This window comes from Budorcas taxicolor, chromosome 14 (assembly GCF_023091745.1).
Source record: "Budorcas taxicolor isolate Tak-1 chromosome 14, Takin1.1, whole genome shotgun sequence".
In the NCBI taxonomy this organism is placed as follows: domain Eukaryota; kingdom Metazoa; phylum Chordata; class Mammalia; order Artiodactyla; family Bovidae; genus Budorcas; species Budorcas taxicolor.
In genome coordinates, this window is record NC_068923.1 from 15402850 (window position 1) to 15428680 (window position 25831).

The 25831-nt window shown below is 61.7% G+C and overlaps 1 protein-coding gene across 7 annotated transcripts in view; it reads left to right on the forward strand.

Annotated features, from left to right (window-relative positions):
• The window catches only part of TSNARE1 (t-SNARE domain containing 1), a 113173-nt gene that overhangs the window by 51705 nt on the left and 35637 nt on the right, over window positions 1-25831 (forward strand). For 5 of the 7 annotated variants that reach the window (XM_052651637.1, XM_052651639.1, XM_052651636.1 and 2 more), the window contains 6 exons: window positions 1205-1279; window positions 1722-1781; window positions 7708-7866; window positions 18102-18174; window positions 19414-19848; window positions 24668-25497. In XM_052651637.1, coding sequence (XP_052507597.1) covers window positions 1205-1279; window positions 1722-1781; window positions 7708-7866; window positions 18102-18174; window positions 19414-19848; window positions 24668-25248 — 1383 coding nt within the window. In that variant the 3' untranslated portion in view covers window positions 25249-25497. Of the gene's footprint in view, window positions 1-1204; window positions 1280-1721; window positions 1782-7707; window positions 7867-18101; window positions 18175-19413; window positions 19849-21972; window positions 22056-24667; window positions 25498-25831 lie in introns of those variants that run through there. The other 2 variants (XM_052651640.1, XM_052651642.1) reach the window with 1 other exon arrangement.

A 25831-nucleotide genomic window follows, 5' to 3' on the forward strand; every position in this document is an offset into this window, starting at 1 on the left:
GGGACTCCTGGTGGCCCGGCAGTGCCAAGAGCTAGGGCCTGCCTGCCTGTTCCCTCGTTCATCTGTATGTCCTGAGTGCTGGCTCTGTGCCAGGTGTCATTCTGAAACTCAGGTGCAGAGGTGAACAGGAGACGAGGTCTTGTTCCATCGGGAGGGCAGAGGCCGTGTGTGAGTGCTGAGGTGCTGGGGGGCGGATGGCCAATTTGCTGCCTGTGGTTCTGATGTGGGTATGAGATGCAGCCTTACCTGCGGTTAGGTGCTTCAGGGCTCTGTTCCACCCCCCAGGTGACCTTCAGCTCGGGCCTGAGACCTCCTGAGCTGTCAGGTCAGGTCAGCTGTCGGGTCATAACACCTCTGCCTGGAGTGGTTTGTTCTGGGGACTGGACAGGCATAGCACGTGAGAGCTGCAGGCCTCATGGTCATTGCGGACAGTGTGTGTGTGTGTTTGTGTGTGTGTGTGTGTGTGTGTGTATTGGGTGGAGATGGTGTGGATCGGGGGTGTGTGTGTGTGTGTGTGTGTGTGTGTGTGTGTGTGGTGTATTGGGTGGAGATGGTGTGGATCGGGGGTGTGTGTGTGTGTGTGTGTGTGTGTGTGTGTGTGTGTGGTGTATTGGGTGGAGATGGTGTGGATCGGGCGGAGATGGTGTGGATCAGGTGGAGATGGTGTGGATCGGGGGTGTGTGTGTCTGTGTGTGTGTGTGTGTATTGGGCGGAGATGGTGTGGATCGGGTGGAGATGGTGTGGATCGGGGGTGTGTGTGTGTGTGTGTGTGTGTGTGTGTGTGTGTGGTGTATTGGGTGGAGATGGTGTGGATCGGGCGGAGATGGTGTGGATCAGGTGGAGATGGTGTGGATCGGGGGTGTGTGTGTCTGTGTGTGTGTGTCTGTGTGTGTGTGTGTGTATTGGGTGGAGATGGTATGGATTGGGTGGAGATGGTGTGGATCGCGTGGAGATGGTGTCCGTGGTGATGCTGGCTGTGCCCCCAGAGCCTTTGCTGGCCTTAGCGAGGATGGAAGTGGTGGTAAAGTAGGCGGGGTGAGCCCAGCTCTAATGACGGAGTGGAGATGCCCGTGAGGCTGGGGGCGGATGTGGTGCAGGTGCCAGGCGGGCCGGGAGGGGCCTGGGAGTGTGCCCAGGGATGGAGGCGCGGCAGGGATGGGATGTGGCCTCGGCCGACTGTTGAAGCTCCATTGTCTCTTTGCAGCAGGAGCATCTTCAGCTAGATCGCCTGAAAACTCAGCTATCAGATGCTGTCCAACGCTATGGAGTAGTGCAGAAGGTGAGGCCCCACACAGATGCCCTGAGCACCCGCCCTGGGCCAGCCCCATCCCCTAAAGCAGCGGGGGGCCGCATTGCAGACCTTCGATGGTTGCCAGGACCTGGCTGGTGTGACCTCAGTATGTGTGCCGTGAGGGACATTTTCCTCTGGAGTGCTGCCCCAGAGGGTCCTCGCAAGAGCCCCTTGGCGGTGGGAGGACAGGTGTCTCTGTCCCTCCGCCCCACGTGTGTGGGAAGAGGCCGCTCAGCAGACTGTCCCCCTGGGGACACCCAGCCAGGCTCCTGGTTTCCCAGAGTCCGCGGGCAGCTCCGTTCTCTCGGATCTGGAGGTGTGCTTCACTGTTGGTCATTGCCCAGTATTTTGTGTTTATCTGACCATTTCTTCTCTCTTCCCTACCTTTTCTGTTCTCCCCACCTCCCTCCTCTTGTACTTTATCCCACAGAAAATTGCAGAGAAGTCCAGAGCACTGCTTCCCACGGCACAGAGGGGCGGCAAGCAGCAGGTAGGTGCTGAGGATTTACTGTGGTCAGTGGGCGTTAGGGGACAGCATAGAATCCATGCCCTTGGGACTCCAGGGAAGGGCAGGGAGGACACAAGGTCTTACTGTATAGCACAGAGAGCTATATTCTATTCATAGATTTAAATATGTATATGAGAAAGGAAGTGTGAAAATCAGTGATCCAATTCTCAATCTCAAGTAGCTAGAATAACAACAAAAAATTAAATCCAAAGAAAATACGTAGGAAAAAGCAGAAACCAATGAAATATAAAATAGATGCACGATAGACAAATTCAACAAAGTGAAAGATCAGTTCTTTACAATGAGTAATAAAATTAAGTCCTCCAAGATTAATCAAAATACAGAGAGAAAATACAAATTACTAGTATCAAGAATGAAAATACATATATAATTAAAGCTTCTAAAAATGAAAAAAGTAATAATATGAGCAACTTATGCCTATCAATTTAACAACTTAATGAAATACAAATTTTTAAAGAAAAATGTAACTTACCAAGATGTGTAAAAAATCTGGAAAGTGCAGTATTTATTAAAGAAATGGAATCCATAATTTAAAAACATCCCAGCAATGAAACTTCAGACCAGATGGCTTTAGTGATGAGTTCTCACAAATATTTGAGGAATAAGTAATACCAGTTTACACAAACACTTAAATAGAATATAAAAAGAGAATACCTCTCACCTTGTTTTATGAGGCTAGTAAATTTTAATTCCAAATTTTTTTTTTTTTAAATTCCAAATTCTTATGAGGACTTTGCAAGAAAGAAAACAAGGTGTCTTATTAGCCTAGAAGCAAAGACTCCTAACCAAAATATTACAAAAAAAATTCTTTATTTGGCTGCACTGGTCTTAGCTGTGCCATGTGGGATCCAGCCCCTTGACTGGAGATTGATCCCAGGCCCGCCGCATTGGCAGCATGGTGTCTTAGCCACTGGGTCGTCAGGGAAGTCCCCTAACCAACGCGTTAATCAACTAAGTCTAGCAATGTATAGAAAGGTAATACACCATTCTAAAATGGGATTTATTCTAGGAGTGCAAAGTTGGTTTACATTCAGAAGTAATCAGAATAATTTATCATGTTAATACAGTAAGTAAGAGTATCTTCTTGATCGTCTCAATAGACATGGAGGAACATTTGGTAAAATTCAACATCCACTTTGGGAGATGCAAAATTTTCCGCAAATCAGTACTAAATAGGAATGCCTTTAATCTGATAAGCGTATCTTCTAAAGTCCAGCAGTCAGCAGTGCCCTTCCTGGTGAGATATTAAAGCCTTTGCTCCTGAGAGTGCGGGTGAGACATGGTGTCCAGTGGTATTGCTTCTGTGCTTCAGTGCACCTCAGGGAATATTCGCTGCAGGAAGACAGGAGGAAGAGAGAAAAGGTGTAGAGACTGGGAAGGAAGAAACCCCCTCACAGACAGCATGATTGTGTAACTATAAAACCTGAATGAATCTGGCAAAACTTAGAATTAATAAGTGAATATAACAGGATTTCTGTTACCACGTTAATGTGCAAGAAAATACTGTGGGTGCCAGCAAAAGACAATTTGGAAATGATGTTAAAAAGAGATAGCACTCACTGTAGCATCAAAACTAGGAGGAAATGATGACCAGTTGTTTAAGCCTCTGTATAGAAAACTACAAAACATTACTGAAGAGAGATTATAGAAGATTAAATAATGGAGGGGCGCACTGTATTTGTAGCTTGGAAATTTGATATACAGAGAAGTCAGTTCTCACTGAATGGCTCTATACATTCAATACAATCCAGACAAAAATCCTAGCGGGTTTTGAATGTGTGTGTAAATTGTCAAGCTGATTACAAAATGTATATGGAAATATAAAGGGCCCCAAATAATGAAGACAGTTTTGAAGAACAGAGCTGGAGGATTTACCCTCCCAGGTATCAGAACACAACGTAGAGCTGTAGATATTAAAACAGTGTGGTATTTGCTGGCGGCTAAGCTGACAGACCAGTGGGAGTGGAGTTGCGTGTAGACACAGATGTACACGCACATGGTTGCCTGGGTGGTGCGGGGTGCACTGCCACAGAGTGGGAAGTGCAGGGTCTGCACTGGGCTTGATGCTGATCGGCTGATGGCTGAGCTGGGAGGGGTCCTGTCAGGCACACGGCAAGCACAGGTCCAAACACGCCGCCCTCTGGTCTCCGTGTAGGAGCTGGCGGGGAGCCGCGTGCAGGACAAGACTTGCACGCAGGCGGCAGCCGGCTCAGGGTGTGTGGACCTTCCAGGCCAGGGCCATTGCTGTGTGGCCGGAGAGGGACTGGAGGACTCTGGGCACCAGGCTGCCACCCCCAGCAGACCCTTCCCCTCAGCTCACCCGGCTCAGAACGCCTTCCAGGATCACAGATCTGGGCAGGAACAGTAAGGCAGTGAAGTGTCTGGAAGCTGCCCTTGGAGGCTGTCGTCCTCTCGCACAGATGAAGATGCACTTACTGTGAAGAAAAGGTGGTAAAGTTGACTTTGGTAAAGTCTGGACACCCCTGAGAGTGAAGAGGCGGCCCACAGAACGAGCAAAGTCACTTGCACAACGCACATCTGAAAGGATTTACATCCACAGTGTGTAAAGATCTGCAGTTGTAGGTGCAGATGGCTGCATGTCTACCATAAAAGGGCAAGCGCACTGGGGGTCACGTTGGAAAGGGGACGTTGGAATGGCTGGTGAGCACATGGATATGCTCAGCGTGTGTCGTTGGAAGCACGCAGAGTGAACCCACGGTGCTCCATCTCTGCACACCTTGCACCCACCAACACAACTAGAAAGAACAGATGAAAACTCGGGAAGCTGTGGAGCAGCTGGAGGTCTCACGCGCTAGACGGGAGTGTGTGTGGTGCCCCTACTCTGGTTGCTGAACATGTCTGTGGAGCGAAAGGTCTTCCTGCCTGGGCCTTGCAGCTCCTCCCAGGTGTGTACCCAGTGGAGAGTCACGTCAAAGAACGCTGAACACAGCACAACATGCAGTAGCTGACACCTGGGGGAGAGCCAGCCTACAGCATTTGTGCTGAGTCTGTGCATGAAAGACTGGCAGCAGAGGGATGGTCTGTGGCCAGCAAGCGCTGGTGCTTTCAGACACACGCTGAGCACAAAGAGGACAGGTCCAAACCCGGCCGAAGCAACAGGCAGAGTCGGAAGCCAGACGGTCCTTGCTTGGGGGCAGCGTCCTGAGTAGGGGCCTGGAATGTCTATATCTTGACCTGGAAGTCTTTCCTTGATTAAAGTTCACAGACCTGTCCACGTGTGATTTGTGCATTCAACTGCTCATGCCCTATTTCAGTAGAATGTTTCCTAAAGGGGAGGAGAATGGCCAACAGTGCTTCCGAGAAGTTATGAAAGGTGATTTCCAGAAATTTTCGCAAGCTGTGGTGGGTGAGCTGACACTGCAGATTCAGCCTGGGGATGCTGTTGCGTTGATGGTCCAGAGTTTGGGGCCGCCGTCTGCAGGCTGGTGGTCCCGGCAGGAGCAGAGGTGCCTGTCTGTTCTCCAAGCCGAGCGCTGGCGTGGCTGGGAGCAGGTCGACCTCCTTGGCTGTGTCGGCCTCTGCCTCAACTGGGTCCTGGCTCAGCCTCCAACCGGGGTCAGGCCCAACTGGTGGGCAGCCTCTGGGGGCTCCTGGGCTGGGTGCTGTCCCCAGGCAGGGCAGAGCCCGTCCCGCGTCAGGAATGCTCTCCAGCGTTCATTGCCAGTGCCAGTGTGGCGTGTGGTCCCCGGAGCCCTGTTTCCCCAGGCTACAGCAGCAGAGACCACCTCACCTGCACATCTGCGGGGGGCTCTTAAGTCGTGTGTCCCCCTCAGAGCCGCACCCCGGCGGCGGCTCCGTTACTTAACACGGGGCTGGGGGAGGATTGAGCGTCTCACCAGTCCTTTGTTCCAGGCTTTGTGGAGCTCCCAGAGATGTCCATCAGCTGACCACAGCCTTTGTTGTTTGGAGGAATGGATGACCAGTCTTGGGGCTGCTGCACAGAAGCTGTGTTTCCCAAGAAACACAGCTCTCATCCTGACCCCTGCCCTCCTGCCCGGGTCACGGATACTCCCACGCGGAGCCCGGGGTCAGAGTTTGCGAGCCAGTGGCCTGTTTCCCAGAGCCCCCGAGAGCCCTAAGTCCTGCCTGGCCGCTCACTGGCCTCCCTGAACCCTCGCTGGGCTCCATCTCTTCTCATGGGAAACTGCTTGGCCCCCTCTCACCCAGCAGTCATTGAATTGTTGGATCATGGGTGTGAAACGGACATGTCAGAGCAGGACCCAAGCCCTTGGCCTTGGAGCGAAGAGAAAGCTGCCTTTGTTGGCTGCTCGGTGAGCTGGAAAACCATCCCCCGGCCGCGTTCTGCGCTGCGGCCCCAGCGCCCTGCCAGCAAACCCTAATCCAGGCTTCAGAGCTCAAGACCCAGACTGAGGTTTTGTGAGAAGACAGCGTGCTTTCTGATCATTCAGGAGGGGTCTGGGCGGGGCTAGCCGCTTCTCCTTCCCTGGTCCCTTGTCCTGAGGTGCTCGGGGAGGGCAGGCCTTACCTGTGGGGGCCAGGACGCGCACCCACGACTGCAGGGAGGCTGGCCCCCTTTCCTTGCACTTTCTGGGGGCTTGCAGGGAACCAGCCTCCAGGTGGCCAAACGTGGCACCCTGTGCACTTGCTCACGTCGTGCGTCTGAGTCACTGTCGCTGGCCCGCCCATACTCCTGGTTGTGCTCCCAGCCCACGCTGGCCAGGTTGTGCTCAAGGCAGGGCTGCAGAGGGCGTGTCCACGCCTCAGTCGCTGGGTGCACGGCCTGGGCTCTTCTCACGGGAGGTGCCCCAGGCCAGTGGAATCACTGGAGCTCAGGGCCAGGTGCCCCATTCTGGAGCAGCCTCTGCTGCAGGGAGGGGTGTACCGTCGGGGTCCCCTGCAGGCACAGGGCCCCCTGTGCCCCGTGACTCACTCGCATGGGGACTTCCGGCACCCCATGGCCCCTGACCGGGGCTTTCACACGTGCTCCCTGGTTGGGGCCTCGCCCTCATCCCTGTCCATCCTGTCCATGGCTCTGGACCCAGCCCCATCACATGGACATGAAGGCTGAAGCGGGAGAAGTTAAGAATGAGCCAGGTCACACCCAGTCCCCTCGCCTCGGGGGCCTGGGGCGTGCCGTCTGTGAGGGGCCCCAGGTGCCGTTCCTCCTGCTGGGAGTGCGTGTGTGCCTGGCAGGGTTGGGGTGGACACAGGCCGTGTACCACAGGTGTGGGCCACTGTTCCTGTTTGGCGGAGGAGAAGGCTGGGGCTGAGTGCATGTGACAGGCCTGGGCCTCCAGCGGGCCGGTTCCGGGTCTGACCTGACACGCCCCACAGCCCAGGCAGGGCTGGGGCCGCAGAGAGGAGGAGGTGCGGGCACGCGGTCTGGCCCCGGCCAGCCCCCACCGGCTGCTGCCCACCTGGCACTGCTTGCTTCCTCTGCCCACAGCGGGAAGGGAGGTGATAATTGCCACCTTGGATGAGGAGCGCTCGTCAACAGAGTTTTTAGCTCTTTTATTTTATATTCATCCATCCACGTGTTTGTTTATGTAAAGACCTCCCTGGCTCGATGAGGTGAACACGTGGTCTGGAGGGAGCTCGCTGGCTCTGGGAGGAGGACGGCTGCGTGTGGATGCGCCCCCTGTGATCGTGGGGCATGTGCCCACCCTGTTGGGGCCCGCTGCAGCCAGGCCTGGGACGGCCCGAGCTGAGTGCTCAGGCTGCGGGCAGGGGCCCGGTGTCTGCCCACCATCACGGTGGCTCCAGCACCCGCAGCCCTGTGGAGCAGCCCCGACTGACAGGCTGGGGCCAGGCCCCTGCAGAGCCAGGCTGGGGGCTCCCGGGTGGCCGGTGCGGGCTGGCCCGGCGGTAGTAGGCTGTGTGGTAACGGTGGTCTCTGTCTCGGCAGAGCCCCCAGGCCGCCTTTGCTGAGCTGGCTGATGATGAGAAGATCTTCAACGGGGGTGATGGTGTGTGGTCGGGTCACGAGCAGGCGCTGCTTCCCGAGATCACCGAGGAGGACCTGGAGGCCATCCGGCTGCGTGAGGAGGCCATCCTGCAGATTGAGGTGCGACTGTGTGCATGGGCGAGCATGCACGTGCGTGTGCACATGGGAACCCCGATTCCTGGCCGTGGCTGCTCTCGGCGTGCCACCAGTGGGGGTTAGACGGGCCCGTGCCCAGCACACCGAGGCCTGCTCCCGTCTGAGCCCAGGGCGCGGGACCTTGGCTCACTGAGCCTCGCCCAAGCTCGGGCACGCGGGCCACCGTGGAGGGCACAGAGTCCGGGGAGCCCGTGTCTTGTCCCTGCCCGCCTACGTTTACCAGTGGGGTCAGCTGTCTGACCTGGAGCCCGGGGCCCGGGGGCTGTGCCCAGGAGGCATAGCCAGTCCCCAGGGCTGCCTCCATCACTGCCCACGGAGGTTTCCAGAGGGTGTTCTGCTCTGATGAGGCCCTTCAACGCCCAGAACAGTTCCCTGAGGGTAGTGTTTGAGTGGTTAAGCGAACTGCTGAAACTGAACTGGTGATTTGGTGGGGCTGCGAGCAGGTGGCGGTGGTGTTGGGGGTCTGACCTTGGGGCAGGGGTGGGGCCGCTGGTTTTTCCCCCCAGCTGGTATGTGTGTAATGCATGCTGCCAGACGTTTCCCTAGCCGGGTATGGTCTCTGACAGCTGCCAGAGGTGTGCAGGCCTGAGTGGGGGTGCGAGGGTATGAGTGGACATGCAGGTGAGTGTGCGAGCTAGTGAGCATGAGTATGCACCGAGGCCTGTCTCCTGTTGTGGGACGTGCGTTTATTAGAACGTGGCTCTCGGGATGCTTGGTTCTCTTGGTGGTGGCCCCGAGCCCCTGAGTGTGTGTTCCCTCCTCCCTCTGGGCCTCGGTTTTACCTGCAGGAGGAGGTGCTGGGGGCCCGCCTGTCCCCCAGACCCCAGGAGCTGCGTTTCTGGAACAAAGTTTCCCTGAAGCAGCTTCTTTTAGAAAAATGGGAACTTGGGCTGAAAAACTGAGTCACTGGCTGAGGACCCGTCACCGTGTCTGCAGTGGGCAGGTCTGCACTCCTGAGGGCAGTGGACGCCCCCGTTACTGCTGCCCCCTGCCCCACTCTGCCCAGCAGAGCACCCCCCCTCACACTGCACTGCACTGCTAGAGAGGAAGGCGGTGCACGGCCCGTCTCGGAGGGCAGGCCTCTCCTCCTTGCCAAGCTGCTCCAGGAAGGACTGGACACACAGATGTCTTCCCCTGCTGTTGGCACATGAGACCTGCTTTCCCCGAGAGCTCAGAACAGTCAGGGGCCCCTGCCGCACAGCTCGGGGGGCTGGCAGGCCTGTGGCGAGAGGGACCCGTTGCTGCTTCAGCTAGAGAACTGAAGCCCTCTTAGGAGGACCCTCGGGTTGGGCCACCTTGGTGGGACGAGGGGCTCCAGGGTTGACGTGGCCTCGGCCTGGCGTGCAGGGTGCAGAGTTGCAGGCTCTAATGCAGGGCCTGGCTTGGGAACATAGGTGGGGTGGGGTGACCCCCCGGAAATGCAGGGAGCTCCTGAGCAGGGGTGGGCTACACTCTGAGATCCAAGGCCCAGCAGATCATGGGGTTGATTTGCTCAGGGGGTTGCTTGTGCCTTGATGGCCTCTCATGGCTGACACGCTGCAGGAGGGTACCCTGGGGTGGGGTTAGGGAGGCCCAGGCACTGCCAGCCCGTCCTCATCTGAGCAGTGAGTACGGTGAGTTCACGGGGGCCGTGGACAGGACCTGTGGCCAGCCTCGCGGTTCTGCTGTGTCCTCACCTGTGTGTGGGTGACGTCATATGCAGCAGGCGTCTGCTGGAGGGTGATGGCCTGGGGTTGGGGTCAGCATCCCTGGTTTCCTTCCCCGCCTCATCCCTCTCCACCCCCTCCCCCCCCGGCCATCTTTGGAAATGGGAGAAACAGACAGATCGTCATTGGCCATCACACAGCCCTCCCCCAGGTTTGCAGCTGTCCTGATGCCAGCACGTGGGTCTGGGAGAAGACTAGGCAGCCCGGTGCCTGCCTGTGGCAGCAGAAGCCCGTCCCGGAGTGGGTGGCGGGTCCCAGCCCCTCCAGGGGCCCCACTGCCCAGGTTTCTTGAAGCTGTCCATCTGGGTCTGCACGGCCGGGCTGCCGTGAGTGGGCAGAGCTCTGGGGAGGGGCTATGGGAGCAGTGTCCGGCTGACACGTGGGGCGTTTCTCTCCTTGGCCACTGCAGACTGTTTCCATGTGGCCATTGCTTCCCGCACCCCCACTTTGCCCCCACGTTCCCCGGGGGCGTTGAACGTGTGTGGTTTATGCACGCACAGTGTCACCAGATGGAGGGAGACCTGTGGTCCTGGAGCCCCTTTGAGGCCCTGGGCTGCCCTCAGGGACCTCCCTATTGGCTGGGCAGTGGGGGTGTGGACATACGGGGAAACCAAGGCCCGAAAAGTGGGATTGCAGTCGCAGCCAGAGGCTTGCCGCCTCACATCCCTTCATGTTCCTCTCTCTTTTCTGCCTCCTGGCCCGTGATGGGTGTTTTCATGGCGGCTGCCAAGCCGGGAACAGCCTGGCGCTGATGGGGGCAGACTGATGGGTCCACTCCCTGCTCCTCCACCCCCAGGTCACCCTCTGGGCACAATGAGGCTTCGGGTGCCTTGTCCTGACTTTAGGTCCACGTCTCCACTAGCCGGCTGGGTGACCTGGGTTTGCTGCTTGCCTTGGTCGTTGCTTCTGTGAAACGGGTGGGTCAGGGCACCTGGGCTTGCCGGCCACGGGTCAGGTGGTAAGTGGGCAGGAGGCTGAGGGCTGCCGGGGCCGCTGTTGATTCTGGGCCCTTGCCTGGCTCAGTGGCCCCTGGACCTGCCCAGTTAGGTTTTAGATGAGGGTGTCTTGCTGTTTGGGGGGGTGGGCTCCTTGAGGACCTCTACCCAACCTCCCAGGGCAGCCCATCCCCTGGTAGCACCACCTGTCCTCTGAGGCCTCCTAGGGGCTCTCCGTCTGTGGGTGGATGAGATGCCCCTGCCGCCCTCTCCCCTCTTGGCCTGCAGGCCCCCCAACCCCCGCACTGGGCTCCTGTGCCAGGCTGAGGGGAGCTCGGAGCCCGCAGAAGCCAGGCCTGCGGGCGGGCCGCTGCGATGGGCGGACGCACACAGGGCCCTCTGGGGCGCTTTTGGGGCTCCTCCTCCCGCCCTGACTCAGCTGCTCTCTGGCCTGCCAACCGAGGACCCCTCCCTGATGCTGGTCCCAGGTGGGTCAGCACGTGGACCCCAAAACTCCCAGGACCCCGAGGGTTGGGGTATAGGTGCCACTGGGGAACACTCAGGTCACGGGCTGGGGGTGCTTGGCAGATAAAGTAGGGCATCCCCGGTCCACCGTGGCGACCCCTGCAGCTCAGGCTGAGCTGGGGGCGGGGAGACAGGGTGGGCTGCTCCCGAGGGGCAGGGGTGTGCCTGCCAGTCCCCTTTCCCAGGAGACCACCCTCCCAGAGGGCGAGGACAGGCCTTCTCCCGGGGGCAAGGACATCTCTGGCCAGCGGCTTGCCCAGTGTCCCCACCACGGCAGCCGGCTCACTTCGTGGGCCTTCGGTGCGCTTGCTGTTGGCCAGATGCTAACGGGTGACCCATGCTCTGTCCCCGCAAGGCTGTCCCCCGACTCTGCGGGCCCCACACGGCCCCGTGCTCCTGCTGCCCTCCAGCTGGCTTTCAGGCACATCCTCCTGGGTCCTCTGGGGGGCGGCCCTCTCCAGCCCTGGAGTGGTGTGGCCCCGCCTCGCAGACCTGGGCTCCTTGCTGCCCCCTCAGTGGCGCCGAGGTCACTGGGCCAGGACCTGGCCAGTGTGTCCCTCTTCTCCCGCCCCCGCCCTGAGCCTGGACCTTGCTGACACTTTAGCACCTTGTTCCCTTTTATTTTCAGGTTTTGGTTCAGATGTTCCATATCTAAGGTTTCATTTCCCTGCATTGTCTAGCATGCTGTTTAATTAATCGTCTTGTTAACCATTCCTTTTCCTGCAGGAGACTGTAAGCCCCATGGAGGCAGGGGTGTTGTCTGTCTTAGTCTGGCTGTGTTCCTGCACCTGCAGGATGCCTGGCACTGTCTGGGCACTCAGGGCCTTTCTCCGGGACAGGCAGATGGAGGGGCTGGGGAGTGGATGGATGGATGGGGGTGGGGGTGTGGATGGATGGTGGGGGTGTGGATGGATGGATGGTGGGGGTGTGGATGGATGGGGGGTGGATGGATGGATGGGGGATGGATGGTGGGGGTGTGGATGGATGGGGGGGTGGATGGATGGATGGATGGGGGATGGATGGTGGGGTGTGGATGGATGGGGGGGTGGATGGATGGATGGTGGGGGTGTGGATGATGGATGGGGGATGGATGGATGGATGGATGGGGGATGGATGGTGGGGTGTGGATGGATGGGGGGGTGGATGGATGGATGGTGGGGGTGTGGATGGATGGGCTGGATGGATGGATGGTGGGGGGCTGGATGGATAGATGGTGGGGGTGCGGATGGATGGTGGGGTGGATGGATGGTGGGGGTGGATGATGGATGGGAGGTGGATGGATGGTGGGGGTGGATGGATGGATGGCGGGAGAGGATGGGGGAGGGGTGGGTGGATGGATGAGGGTGGGTGGGTGGCAACTGAATGGATGAGAAGCTTTGCGTGTTGGGACTCCACAGAAGATTTGTGTTTTAATAAGAGGGCTCTGCTCCCTGTATGTATGTGCGTCTGCAGCCCACACAGAAGCCTGGGAGCGCAAGCATTTACCGAAGCCTAGGTGGAGGCTGGGAGCAGGCACGTCACTTGGCCGGGCCCGGCGGCTTGTGTGGGGCAGAGCTGGGACTGTGGCCAGCGCCCGGCTCGAGAGCGGGGCCGTCCTGACGGTGGTGCTCTGCTGTCTCTTCCTGGCGGAGGGTGCAGCAGGACCCCGAGGCCGCCTGTGCGGAGCCCAGAGCCCAGGAGCCTGCCCGTGAGGCCCAGCTCTGCCTCCCATGTGATCATTCAGCTCTGGCTGAGAGGGGTTCTTGCTCTCTGGAGGACAAGGCAGGGCCGGGTCTCCCCAGGGGTAGGAGGAGGTTGAATGAGATGGGCGTGTGCCCCCAGCCACTGCCAGCGTGTAGCAGACTTGCCAAGGCACTGGTCTGGCCACCTGGGGTGGACCAGAGTCGCCTGTGGGCTCCTAGTGAGGTCTGCTGCGGCCTACCTTGCCCCGGCCCTCTCTGCCCAGCCCGTCGCACCTGCGTGGCTCTGCACTTCTGCCCCTTCCTGGGCTGCTGAGTCACCTGACCCAGGTGTGCAGCTCCTCACCAGCTGCTCTGTTGCCATGGCTACCTGGCAGGCCAGGGAGCAGCCTGGGGTGAGGAGGGGGCCTAGCCGCTCTCCCCATAGCTGGCGTGGTAAAGCCGAAGCCCAGGGGGAGGTTGATCTGGCCAGAATCTAGCTATAAATATGGGAATCAATCAATAAACAAAGTTTGGCTGTTCCATTAGCTGAACAGTCGTCTCTGTAGGTGGATGGTTGCCAAGATCCTAATTATGAGGAGAGATTGCGTGGTAGAGAAAAATGCAGCGGTATTTTCTTTCCTTTCGTGGTTAAAAGTGGAGGGAACACACACGCACACACAGACACGCGCACCGAGGTTTTATTCTGTCCTGTGCAAGGCTGTTATTCCTCAGTGCCAGTAAAAGAAGAGAGAAGATTCCGTGAGAGCCTTTAATGAGTTCTAGTTTTAGAAGCAATCAGGATAATAATTGCATGATTTAAACATTTACTAAGTTAAGGTGTTTTTTTCGTCTCTCCCGCTCCCTGGTGCCCACGCCTGGGCACGTGGCTCCTGGTCCCTGCCGCCCTTGTGTGCCACAGCCGGGGCTGCCCCTGGGGGCTCCATCCCGGCGGCTCTGGGGGCTTCTGGGCTCCCGGCATGGCCCCCCGTGGCCCGCCTGGCCTTGAGCTCAGACCCTGGGCCTGAGGCCTGGCCTTCCGCCTGGCTGCCCCCAGGGGCTCCATCCCGGTGGCTCTGGGGGCTTCTGGGCTCCCGGCATGGCCCCCTGTGGCACACCTGGCCTTCCACCTGGCTCCTGGTGGGTGTGGGCTCTGGCGTGTCCCACCTTTCCCTCAGCACCCTCCATCAGGACCCGAGCCTGCTCAGGTGTCCAGCACGGTGACCATCTGTCCCGGCTGGTTGCCTGTGTCCTGATGCTGCTGCTCAGCGTATAGGCCACTCCCCCGCGTGCCCACCGTCAACTCCCGTGACAAGCGTGCCCCGGCATCCGAGAGTGGTCTGGAGGGGGAGCTGCGGGCCAAGGAGGGCCTCCACGGGCAGAGGGCCTGGGGCTTGGGTGGGACTGCAGCCTCGGACCACCGAGGCCGGCTTTCTACTCTTGGGCCGTTGCGGGGGGGCTCTCTGCCCCAGACCTCCCGGAGGGCAGGGGCTGTGTGCCCACAGGCTGATCTGCCTGGGAGCTGGGACCCTAAACTCCCATCCCTGAGCAGCGCTCTGGAGCCAGCCTGGTCATCTCTGAGATCACCTAGGAGGCTGCTGCCTGGGGGTCCCGGAGGAGTCTGACCCCAGGCTCCCCTGCCACCCTCTCCCCACAGTCTAGCCTGCTCTGCCTGGAGGATGCCCCCTGCTGACCCCTCACAGCGGCTCATGGCTGGGGGTCAGGCCTCAGGTGTGCCTGTGGGTCAGCCTGCTGCTGGGGCGATGTCTCCCGAGTCCGCCCTTGCTCTCTCGGCCACCAAGCTGGCGGAGACGGGCTGCAGCCCAGGGTCCTGGGACACCGCCACTCCCCTTATTCCCTCCAAGGTGGCTTCCTTACTTCTTGAAGAAGGGCTGGGGTTGCTCTTTATTCAAAAGGATAATTCCAGTGGTTGGGGGGGCTCTTGAGCCAGGAGAACGCCGTGACAGACGTGCGAACCCTGGCGCGCTGGGACTCCCGCTCTCTTCTGCAGGGGCGGGGGGCGGGGAAGCGGAGCTGGAAGGGCTCTGGCCTGTGGCGTGTCCTGGTGGCCTGGGTTGTGAGAGGAGCCAGCTCAGACTCGGCCAGCATGCCTCCTGTCCTGATGGGTCAGGGGGCGGGTCAGTGGTTCAGCTCGTCACCGGAACGCACAGAGCAGACGTTAGGGATGTGGGCCACCTTCGGCCGGGGAGTCAGTGGCGGCGTTGAGTGGGAAGGGGTCTCTATAGTAGGCGGTTCCTGGGGCACAGAGCGGGGGCCGGGGGCCCAGCCTGCGCGTCTGTTCCAGAGGGTGGTTAGTTCATCCCTGGACAACTCAGAGGGTCACGGGCCTGAGGGCGAAGCGGGGCCCCAGGACAGCCTGCTGGGGACATGGGGCCACCGTGCTCCTCAGCGTTAGCTGAGAGATGGGCATGAGTCAGCGTTGGAGTCTCAGCATCGTCAAAAGAGGGAAAGAAAAGAAATGATAAAGATAGCGCTAAGTCATGTCCGACTCCTGCGACCCCATGAACTGTAGCCCGCCAGGCTCCTCTGTCCATGGGATTCTCCAGGCAAGAATATTGGAGTGGGTTGCCATCCCTTCTCCAAAGAGGGGAGCCGGGAACCCAGAAGGGTGCCAGTGTCAAAGGTCATGTCCACGTCCAAGAGGCTGGTGAATGGAGACCTCCCTGGCGGCGGTCTCTTGATGACCACCTTCTGGAGACGGGATGCGGTGCCCTTGGCACGCTGTCTGGTGGGGGGGTGGTCACGCACACGAGGCCCCCCGGTGCTGCTGCCCTGTGCATCTGGGGCGCTGGGGACATCTTGGCTCATGCCAGTGGGCCAGGTCAGTGCTGCTCTGCCAGGCCAGCCAGGAGCAGCCGGCACCCTGGCAGTGGCCACCTGGCTCCAGACCAACCCCGTGCATGTGCCGCCGGGCATGGCAGGTGTGGAGGGTGGGCAGCAGGGGCCTGGGAGTAACCCCAGGCCCCAGATGGCTGGGCCAGCACCGGGTCCTGGCCACCATCTGCAGTCGCAGCCCTGACTGTGTTTGGGGGGCTGCTTTCTACAGAAACGTGGTGTGGGGAGGCATCCTGGAGGGGGCGGCCCCCATGTGTCTGCAGCAGTTAGAGAGTAGCCTTGGCCACCGCATCTCGTGAAGTGGGAGGCCTCTCGTGAAGCCCTGAAGGGAGCTGGACTGGGGACCCGCTGTCCTAACAGGCGGTTCTGGGTTCTTGGGGTCAGTGCTGCTTGGACAAGGAGCACCCGCCCCAGTAGCCATGTGTCCCTGTGGGAGCCGGGCTGCGGCTGAGTGCCGCTGCTCCAGCTTCCACCCCTACCCACCCCACCCCCCCACCCTGGGCAGGCAGCCTGCGGTCCTGCGCCCCCGGAGGTCCTGGGCTCGTGGCTCCTGCTCAGCCTCCCCTCCCGCCCTCTCCTTCGCTGAGACTCTGTCCCTGTGCCCGAGGGAAGGGGTCCACTGCACGCGTGCTGAGTTCGCCAGTGGCTGGGGCACGAGGCCTCCCGGGAGCGAGCCTGCCATCCCTGGTGCTGATCAGGGGTCCGGACTGCCGGGGCTGTCCCGCTCCTGGCGAGCGGGGGTGTCCCAGGAGAGTACCATAACCTCTGGTGCCAGCTTCCCTGCCTGCCCGGCGGTGACCTCATGCAGTGTGTAGAGACTAAGCACCCTAAAAGGCCCCTTGGAGCCCCCGAGTCCAAGACTCGGGACCCCCAGGCTTCTGCCCACGGTGCGGGCTCAGTGGCTGAGGTCGAGGCTGGCCGTCTGGAGGCCTTGGGGCAGAGACCTGGAAGAGTGGGGAGAGGGGCTTATCTCCCTGAGGTCTGGCTGAGGCTGCGGCCGTCACGGGTGGCCTCAGGGTCTGGACCTTCGGGTTGCACCTGAGTTCGGCCTTCCCACCAGCAGCCTCGTCCAGGGAGGACCATGGGAATGCAGATCCCAGAAGTGGGTCCAGGCCAGAGGCCATCTGAGGCCCTGCACTCATCACCACCTTCCCGGCCGTGGGCCCAGTTCCCGCAGAGCCGCCGCCTCTGCTGTGTGTAAGCCCAGTAATTGAATTGCGATTGATAGTACTTGTCGGTTTAAGATCATGCTAATTGCTTCATTTCCCAGAACACCCCTAAAAAGAAAATGAATCTCCCTGCGATGTTTAGCAGTGGGGTGAAGTGACCCTGGTGGAAATGAATCCAGGGTCCTGATGGGCTGCAGGGTGGTGGACGGGGGGCAGGGGCACGGCACCTGCATCTCAGAGGTGTGGAGGGGCCTCCCCTCCTGGCTCTACCCTGGCCACGCGCCTGGCACCAAGGGAGGAGGCTTGGATTTGCTGGGTGGGAGGTGTGGGAACTTGACTCCTAGGTGAGCGGCTTTGCCCAGGGTCACCTGGCTGGCCAGTGGAGGAGCCATCTGCTGCAGGGAAGGCTCAAATCCCTGCCCTCCCTCTTTCTGAGAGGCCCTTCTTGAACCTTGGTGACGTCAGTGTGCCCAGCACAGCCCCAGGCGTGTGCTCTGTGAGTGGCATGCCCACATCCTTCATCAATATCACTTCTACTTTGTTGGGTGAGTGGAGTTAAGATAGAGGAGGGTGGCAGGGAGAATGCAAGCGGCCAGCATGACGAGCGGGGTGGGACGTACCCCACAGTCTCCGGGTCCAAGTTCTGCTTTTTACCCCACTCACTAGCTTCAAGAAGTTCCTCAGTCTTCAGACAGCAGTGGGGCTTCCATCCATCCACCGTCCACTATTCTGTCCATCCAGCCATCTACCCATCTGTTTCGCTTCTATCCGCCATCCATCTATCCATTCACTATTTATCTCTCCGTTCATCCACCCATCCAGTTTAGCATCCATCCATCCACTATCCGTCCACCCACCGCCCAGCATCCACCTGCCCAGCATCCACCTTTCATCCATCTACCATCTACCACCCACGTGTGCTGGCCATGCTGGGTGCCGGGTGTACAGAGAGGGGCAGGTCGGCCCCTCAGTCGAGGAGTCGCAGGAGGGGATGAGGAGTGAGGTGTCTACAGGACTGAGGGGCCTGTGGGAGGTGCACTGAGCCCTCCGCTCCGGATACCCTCTTCTTTCCTCTAGGCAGGCCTGTAGGTCAGTGTTGGGGATGCCATCCTGCAGAAGACTGCACCCTTCCAGGGGCCAGCGCTGAGTCCTCTGCACCCAGTGAGGGCGCTCATGGCCCCAAGATGCTCAGCGTGGCCTTTGACCTTCAGGTTGGGGGACAGTGCTTCAGATCCCAGCAGTGTCTCTGAGTTGGGGCGTGACCCTAGGCTCATTTCTGGTTCTTGGCCGTGCCCTTGACCTCTGAACTGCAGCCCCAGGGACCTAACGGCTGTCCTTTTCTTTCCGCAGAGTGACCTGTTAGATGTGAACCAGATCATCAAGGACTTGGCCTCCATGGTTTCAGAGCAAGGAGAGGCCATCGGTGGGTACCCACAGCATCCGCCAAGCCACCTGCCCCACCCGCCCGAGGCCGTCCTCCGGGGGCCCTGCGTCTGGCTTCAACTGGAGTCCTTTCAGCAGCTGCCCCAGGGAGGGTTGGGCACGGTCTGGCAGGGCTGCCCAGCAGACAGTGGGACCTGGGCAGGTTCTGGTGGTCCGAGCCTCTGCCAGCCGCCCTCCATGCCCTCCCCCCAGGTCGGCCCAACCCCTCAGAAGGCCAGCCCGGGGATGCCCCCTGAGGGGCGGGCCCCTCCTCCTGCTTGTGGGAGTGTCCGGGCTGCCTGCCCCTCACCCTGCACCTTCCTCCCAGGAGCATGTGCAGTGGGGACTGGCCACGCGGGGAGAGCTGAGCTGTCCTGCCCCTGCGGTGGTCCCGTTCCCTCCACGCGAGGGCCCCTGCCCCACCAGCCCGGCCATCCAGCCGTGTGGCCGCAAGGCTTTCCTGCTCCTCTCCCCGTGCCCAGGTGCCCGAGGCGGTGCTGGGCTACAGCCCGCGGCCCTCAGGAACGAGGCGGCTCCCAGTGCCCAGAGCTGCTTGGTTAACAGGCAGCTTGCGGCCAGGGCCCAGGCCTGCCCGCACCCCTCTCCACCCTGATCTTGGGCTGAGTTGTCGCCTCAATGGGGCCTGGAGGCTGAGGCGTGCGGAGGCCCAGGCATGTCCTGCTCCTCAAGAGGCAGCCCAGCCCCCTTGCCCGGTGTGTGCTGCACCCCCAGGAGCAGAGCGAATGAGGGGGTTGGCCCTGCTGCCTGCCAGCCCCTCACTGGTCCGCAAGCCTGGGTGCCCACGGGGCCCCCGCTTCTGCTGTGGGCAGCTCTGGGCATCACCTGTCCTGGCTCATGGCACCTCTCCTGGGACCCTCCCTGTCTCCACGTGCTTGATCGGCTCCGTGGGTGACCGTCTCAGGGTGGGTGTGCAGAATGGTTTGTACGCTCCAGATGGACACCCAGGTGTTTCCCAGATGGTCACCAGATGGTCACTCGGTGCCAGCAATGGGCCAATGAGGAGGGCCTCTGCTGGGCTGGGGGCCGGCGAGGACTGACCTCCTCCAGTGCCATGCCTGCTGGAGGGGTGGGCCCCAGTGCCCAGAGTAGCCACGGCCTGGGACCCCACTGCGTGCCAGAGTGGGTGTCCCTGGGATGGTGGGTGTCAGTGAGGTCCGCGTCCTCCCCAGCAGGAGTGGTGGGGCCAGCCCGCTGCCCTCAGCCTCCGGTGCCTTTCCAGGGTCCAGCAGCGGCAAGGCCTCGTGCGGGCGCAGCTCCAGCCCTGAGCCGGCCGTGGCAGCCCTGTTGCCCAGGCCGGGCCCCCACTTGCGCACCAAGACGCGGAAGCCCAACTTCAGCCCCCAGGAGACGGAGGTGCTGGTGCAGAGGGTGACGCGCCATTACTCGCTGCTGTTCGGGGCGCTGCGGGGCCCGCCCGCCCGCAAACACCGGGTGTGGAGCAAGATCCTGCAGGCGGTGAATGCACTGGGCTACTGCCGCCGGGACCTGGGCGACGTCAAGCACAAGTGGCGGGACCTGCGCGGGGTGGTGCGCAGGAAGCTGGCCGAGTGCCCCCGCACCCCCGCCATCCTCACGCCTGTCGAGCGCATGGTGGCCGAGACCTTCACGGCCCCAGGCACCCCTGGGGAGGGCCATGCTGTCAAGCCCCTGCCAAGTAAGTGGCTCCCCACAGCCTGCCCGGAGCCTCCAGCAAGGCCCGCTCTGCATCCAGATGGGGAGGCCGAGGCTCCAGGCCAGAGAGGGGCACCCCTCGCCCATGTCACTCAGCTGCAGGCCAGGCCAGGCAGCGTCAAGGGCCCTCAGCCTCCCAGGGCATGCTGACCCCAGAGCCCCAGGCCCACCGCCGGCGCCTTTGCGGCTGCTTCTGACCCTGAAGAGGAAGACGGTTGCCTGGCTGGGTCTTGGCCGCCGCCTCCAGCTCCTCCTCCTCCTGCTCCTCCTCCTCCTCTCAAGACACCTCTGCAAGCCTATCACAGCGCCCTTCGCCGCAGAAACATTGGCTCCACCCACAGCTTGAAGCGGGCCCCCGCAGACCCTCGCCTCCCCTCTCCTGGGGAGCTGCTGGAAGGACTTTAGGGAGAAGCTGAAAGCAGGACCAACTGTGTCCTGAGGGCTGCTGAGCGGACAGCAGGAGGGCCTGCAGGAACAGCAGGGGCCGTCGACGCCTCAGCAGAGACCCCAGCAGACCTTTTCAGGGGGTCTCCACCAAACAGGCAGGGGCAGGTCAGAGATGCACACGGACCCAGGACACAGCCATGCCCTGGGCTGGACTAAGTCACAGGCCTGGACGACGGGGCAGGGCCTGCCTGTTAGTCATTGTGGGGGCCGCCTGTGCTACCGGCAGAGCCAGACCCAGCTTTGGGGTGCTGCAGGTGGGCACAGTCTAAGGCCCAGAGGAGCTGGCGGGGGGTCTTGGGTGCTCAGACCCGTCCTGCCAGCCCCCCACCTGGGAGTGGGGCAGGAGCTCAGTGGCCCCAGTGTGTGATGCTTGGTTCTGCAAGTTCCGCCATGAGACCCAGCTCAGCCCAGATGTCCCACCCGCCCTGGTGGGCGGGCACCCCATCCCCCATCCCCCGTGACCCTCAGGCTCTCGCCCATTGGGGCAGCCAGCTGCTGACCGGTCCCTCAGTGCCCAGGCTGCACCTGTGTTTATGGGCGCCAGCTCTGCCTCAGGCCCTGGGCGGTCGAGGGAGATGTGTTCACTTCCGTTCAGTCGCTCAGTCGTGTCCGACTCTTTGCGACCCCATGGACTGCAGCACGCCAGGCCTCCCTGTCCATCACCAACTCCCCGAGTTTACTCAAACTCGTGTCCATTGAGTCGGTGATGCCATCCAACCATCTCATCCTCTGTCGTCCCTTTCTCCTCCTGCCTTCAATCTTTCCCAGCATCAGAGGAGATGTGTGCATGTAGCCATTTCCAGCTCTGAGTTTTCGCCAGAATGCGTGAACTCAGAGGCGCGTCCTGTCTTCCTAACAGTTGGCTTGATGCGTGTTTGCGTCTGACGGTCAGCCCACAGAGCACCAGCTGGTCTCTGCTGAGGGCTGTGCGCACAGCTGTGGCCACTGCCCGCTTGTCTGGGCAGCACCGGGTCCTTCTTGGGGGGAGAGGAGACAGCATAGAGAATTGCCCTGGTGCTCCCGGGGGTTCCAGCCCTGTTCCTACTGGGTCGAGGGCCCTCCCTGGTCCTGACTCACCCCTGCCCTGTGCCCGCCAGCCTGGCCGTGTGTCGTCGCAGGGTGGGGTGGACTCGCGGGTGTTTTACATGATACCGCCTTTTCACCCCCGGTGCCGCGGAGGGGTGTCTTCTGGTGTCCCAGGGTGGCTCAGCTGTGCTGCTGGAGTGATGTCTTGGGGGGCTCTGCCGACACCCAGCAGGCCCCTGCTTAAAGTCCCTGGTCCCCACTCGGAGCTGCACGGTCGTCAGAACCAGCTGTGTGGCATGGGGACGCCGGCGGCCGGCATGTGCTGATGTCCTGGGGGCCAGTGGTGTTCCCAGACCCTGATGGCCATCTTCACGGTGGCTCTCTGTGTGCAGAGCTGTTCTTGGGCTGGACTCACCCGTTCTGAGGGGCTGCCAGGCCCCAAGGACAGACAGTGCCAGGGTCTCTGTCCTGACACTCAGGCGGGCCAGGGCCCATGCCGGGTGGGTTGGCGGTGCCCATCCCCACAGCCTCTGACCTCTGGAAGCCGGACTCCCCGTTTGTGCTTCCCCCACCCCTGCTCCGGGTGACCGGAGGGTCTCCTCTCTGTAATTGCTTGTGTTGTCTTGATTTGCAGATAGTATTGAAGCTGGCCTTGAGGCTGCGTCCTCGCACACAGAGGCGGCCAGTGAGCTCCTCGCTGGAGCCAGCCGGCACCAAGTAAGTCAGTGTGAGGGCATGGCCCTCGGCCCCTGCCCGCGCCGGAGGGGCAGGCCCGCAGGGTCTTCTCTGTGCCCAGGCCTACTGCTGTGGGGGAGGGGAGAGGTAGGGGTGCGGGCTGTGTGCCCAGGACGGTCAGCCTTGCCTGCGCCGGTCTGCACCCCCACCGAGGCCGTGTCCCAGGCCTGTGCCCCCGGCTCAGCGAGCGAGAGGGCAGGGGTGAGGGGTGAGCAGCTCCCAGGGGCAGGTCTTGCTGCCGTGAATGCTGGTGGGGCTTCAGCTCCCCAGCCCGGTGGGCGGCATCCGGCTGCCCCGACAGGAGCCCCTGTGGCTTCGGCTGTCCTGGAGGGCACGGCTGTGGAGAGGGCTCTCTGTCTTCCCCGGGCCAGGCGCGGGCCTTGCCGCTTGGGATGTGTCAGCTGGCTCCGGGGCAGCGAGGACCAGTGTCTGACCCTCGTTTGCTTGAGGCAGGGCATCAGGCAGCTCTGGGGACCCTGCTGCGACACAGCCATGAGCCCCTGGCCAGGCCAGGGTCCAGCAGGAAGTGGGCGCTGCGAGCGTCCTCTGCCTGCTGCCCGCCCCCAGGCCCCCTGCTCTGTGCTGGGCCCTCACTCCGAGACAGAGCCCACAGAGCCTGTGTCCCCCAGAGCTCACGTCCTAGGGGTGGGGTGGGCGGACGGTGCAGTCCAGTGACTGGGGGACCTGGGCCCGCCGAGGCAGGGAGGGCTTCCCGGGGCATGCCGGGCAGGAGCGGGGGCAGAGGCCGAGGAAGGGGCTGCCCAGGCGGGCTCAGGCTGCCGCAGCCAGGGAGTAGACCTGTGCGAGCCGTGCCGCCTGGGGCAGGGAGGGGTTGGGAAGGTGGTGGACGCTGTCCGTGCTCCCCAGGGGCTTTGAGATGTTGGCACTGGGCTGGGAGAGGGACTCCGGTTGCCTCTGGGGAGGAGGGGCGCAGGGTGGGGCCAGCCACAGGGGAGAGCGGCCCCTCCCAGCAGAGCCTCCCTCCCCAGCCCTCCCCAGTGGAGAGCCTGGAGGCCACTGGACTCCGCAAGGGTGCGTCGTGGGGGCGCCCACTGGGCCCACTGCTGGCAGCCTCTTTTTTGCGTCGGGGCCCCCTGACTCCTCAGTGAGGGCGACTTGGGCACGCATGACAGCTGGTGTAGCCGCCGGGGGTGGGCTGCGTCTACAGGGCGGGGCGGGGCAAGGCTGCGGCGTCTGGTGGCAGCTCAGGGCCCTCTGCCTGCACAGCCTGCCTCCCAGAGAGAAGGCACCGTTGGAACTGACAAGCACAGCGGGCTCCCTGGGCCCGGTCCCCCCCGGGCTCTCGGAGAGAGGGCGCCGCTGGAACTGACAGGCACGGCGGGCTTGTCGGAAGCCTGGCCCGGCCTCTGCCGCGGGAAAGCGGAGCTGGACATTACACGCCGAGGGCCTCAGTCCCGAAGCCTCATCTCAGGAGAGAAGCAAAAAGCCGGTGGGGCGGCTGGCTCCCCCTCGTGCCCCCAGGGGCCACCAGGTCAGAAGGATCAGCACAAGCCTGGACCGCAGAAGGAGGAGGAGGACGAGGAGACAGCGGCGGGTGGCCACCCGTGCCCGGGCACAGCAGGCTTGGAACCTGGCCTGCCTGGTGCCAGGGGGCGCGTGGGCCCGGTGCTCTGGGGTGATGCTGCCCTCCCAAGGTGGGATCCTGCCCCATAGGTGAGACGAGGGGGGCTGCGCCCAGGAGGTGCAGCCCACGGTGACCACCAGGCAGGAAGCCCTCCGGCTCCCGCCCACTGCTCGAGCGTGCTGGGAAGTGTCGGCAGGACAGGCATCACGGCCTCTGGCCTTCCACGTGCAGACAGGGCTTTGAGACCCAGAGGAGAGAAGGGTATCCCCCAGTCACACAACTCCCAAGAGGTGGAGCTGGTTTTGGAGCCCAGTGTGTAGGATTCCAGGTCTCAGCTTTTCCTGGTGAAGTGCTGCTAGTATGTCCACTCTGCATATCTTCCTGGACGTGGCGGATGGCTGGCTAGACAGACAGATGAATGGGGGGCTGGGGAGATGGACGAATGGACTGACGGGCTGAAAGGGCATCAGCACAACCGTGCGGATGGACAGAGACATGGGTGAATGATGGCTGGGTGCGTGGGCTGGCTTACAGATGGACAGCTGAGAGATGAACAGTGGATGGACGGGAAGGTGCACACGGATGGATGGGTGGATGGAAGGAAGGAGGTGGGCTGATGGAGGGACGGATGGATGCTCGACTAGCAAACGGATGGGCAGACAGACGAAGGGGTGGATGTGTGGGTGGATACGTGTAGGAAGACAGATGGACAGACAGGACAGTGAGTAGATGATGACCAGCTTGGGTGAGCAGATAGACAGACAGATGGCAACCTGGCGGTGGCACCTTGGCCTTGGAGCCGCCAGATTGGAGTTTTATCTCAGCATCCCTGGAGGATGCCCTTCGCCTTCTGAGTCTCGGCATCCTGTGAGGGGGCTGCTGCCGACCACGACGGGGCCCCAGGAGAGGCCGAGGTCACTGTGCAGAGGGCCTCGTGCACCGAGAGCCCTCCCCGCACTGCCTGGGTCCCGGCTGGCGAAGGCTCACGTTTCCTGTCTCCCCCTGCTAGCTGACAAGGAGGACGAGGTCCCTGGCTGCCTGTGGCTCCCCCTGCGGACACTGGATGGGCCGAGCCCGCCCGAAGCCGACCTCCTGGACCCTCGAGGAGCCTTCCCCGTGGCCGCCTCCTCACCCTCCCCACCCGCCTCCCCGGGCTCAGTGCCCCCGGCGGCCGCGCTTCCTGGGCCAACTCGGCCCTCGCCGCCCACCTCGGCAGGATCCCAGCCCTCCGGGAAGGCTGCGGGGGCTGAGGCCTCGGAGCTGGAGCAGCGGCTGCTGGACGTGCAGCGGCGGCAGGGTGCCTTGCTCAGCGCCTGGTCCCAGCAGCAGAGCACGCTGATGGCCCAGCAGAACCTGCTGCTGGAGCGGCTGGCTGAACAGAGCCACCGGCTGGCCGACGGCGTCGAAGCGCTCACCCAGACCCTGGGGAGGCTGGTGGAGGCGCTCCCGGCCCGGGGTGCCTCGCCCGCCAGCCCGGGCGGCTCCCCGGGGGGCGGGACCGTTTGCAGGCCGGCCAGAGCCTCCCAGGGCAGCCGCACTGGCCCGGAGGCCTTCTCAGGGATGATCCTGAAGGTGGAGGAGGAAACCTAGGATCCGAGCCCTGCGGGCCCTCGACGGAGCTGGGGAGGACTCGGGACGTTGCCAGCATGCCCCTTCCGTCCTGCCATCGCCTGTGGGCCCAGCGGCCCCAGGGAGCGCAGGGACAAGGTCTGCTCAGGGACGACGTCGGGGGCAGCAGAGCCCCACCCTCCCATCCGGCGCGTGCATGCGGGCACAGCGCCCCCAGACCACTGCCTGGTGCGTAGACCCTGGACGTGTGCCTCAGCCGGGCACCCAGAAGATGCCCAGCGTGTGCCCCGGCACTCCTGGAAGCCCCGCTGCTCTGCAGGTGTACAGACTGGGGTGGGGGCTGGGCACCTGCGTCTGCTTGGTTTTGCCCCAAGGGACCCACGCCCGAGGGCCTGTGGTCATTGTTTTCGTCTATGATGTGAGATACGTGTGTGCACAAATGTTCCTTGGTACTGGTCTGGGTAGGGTGCCATTTTATACCTACTGACTTTTTTTGGAAAAAATATTTTTCTTATATAAATATAAAATAACAATATTAAAAAAGCAGAGACAGTGCTGAGGGTGATGCTGACAGAAAATGAGAGGCAGCCAGTCTGTCCTGATG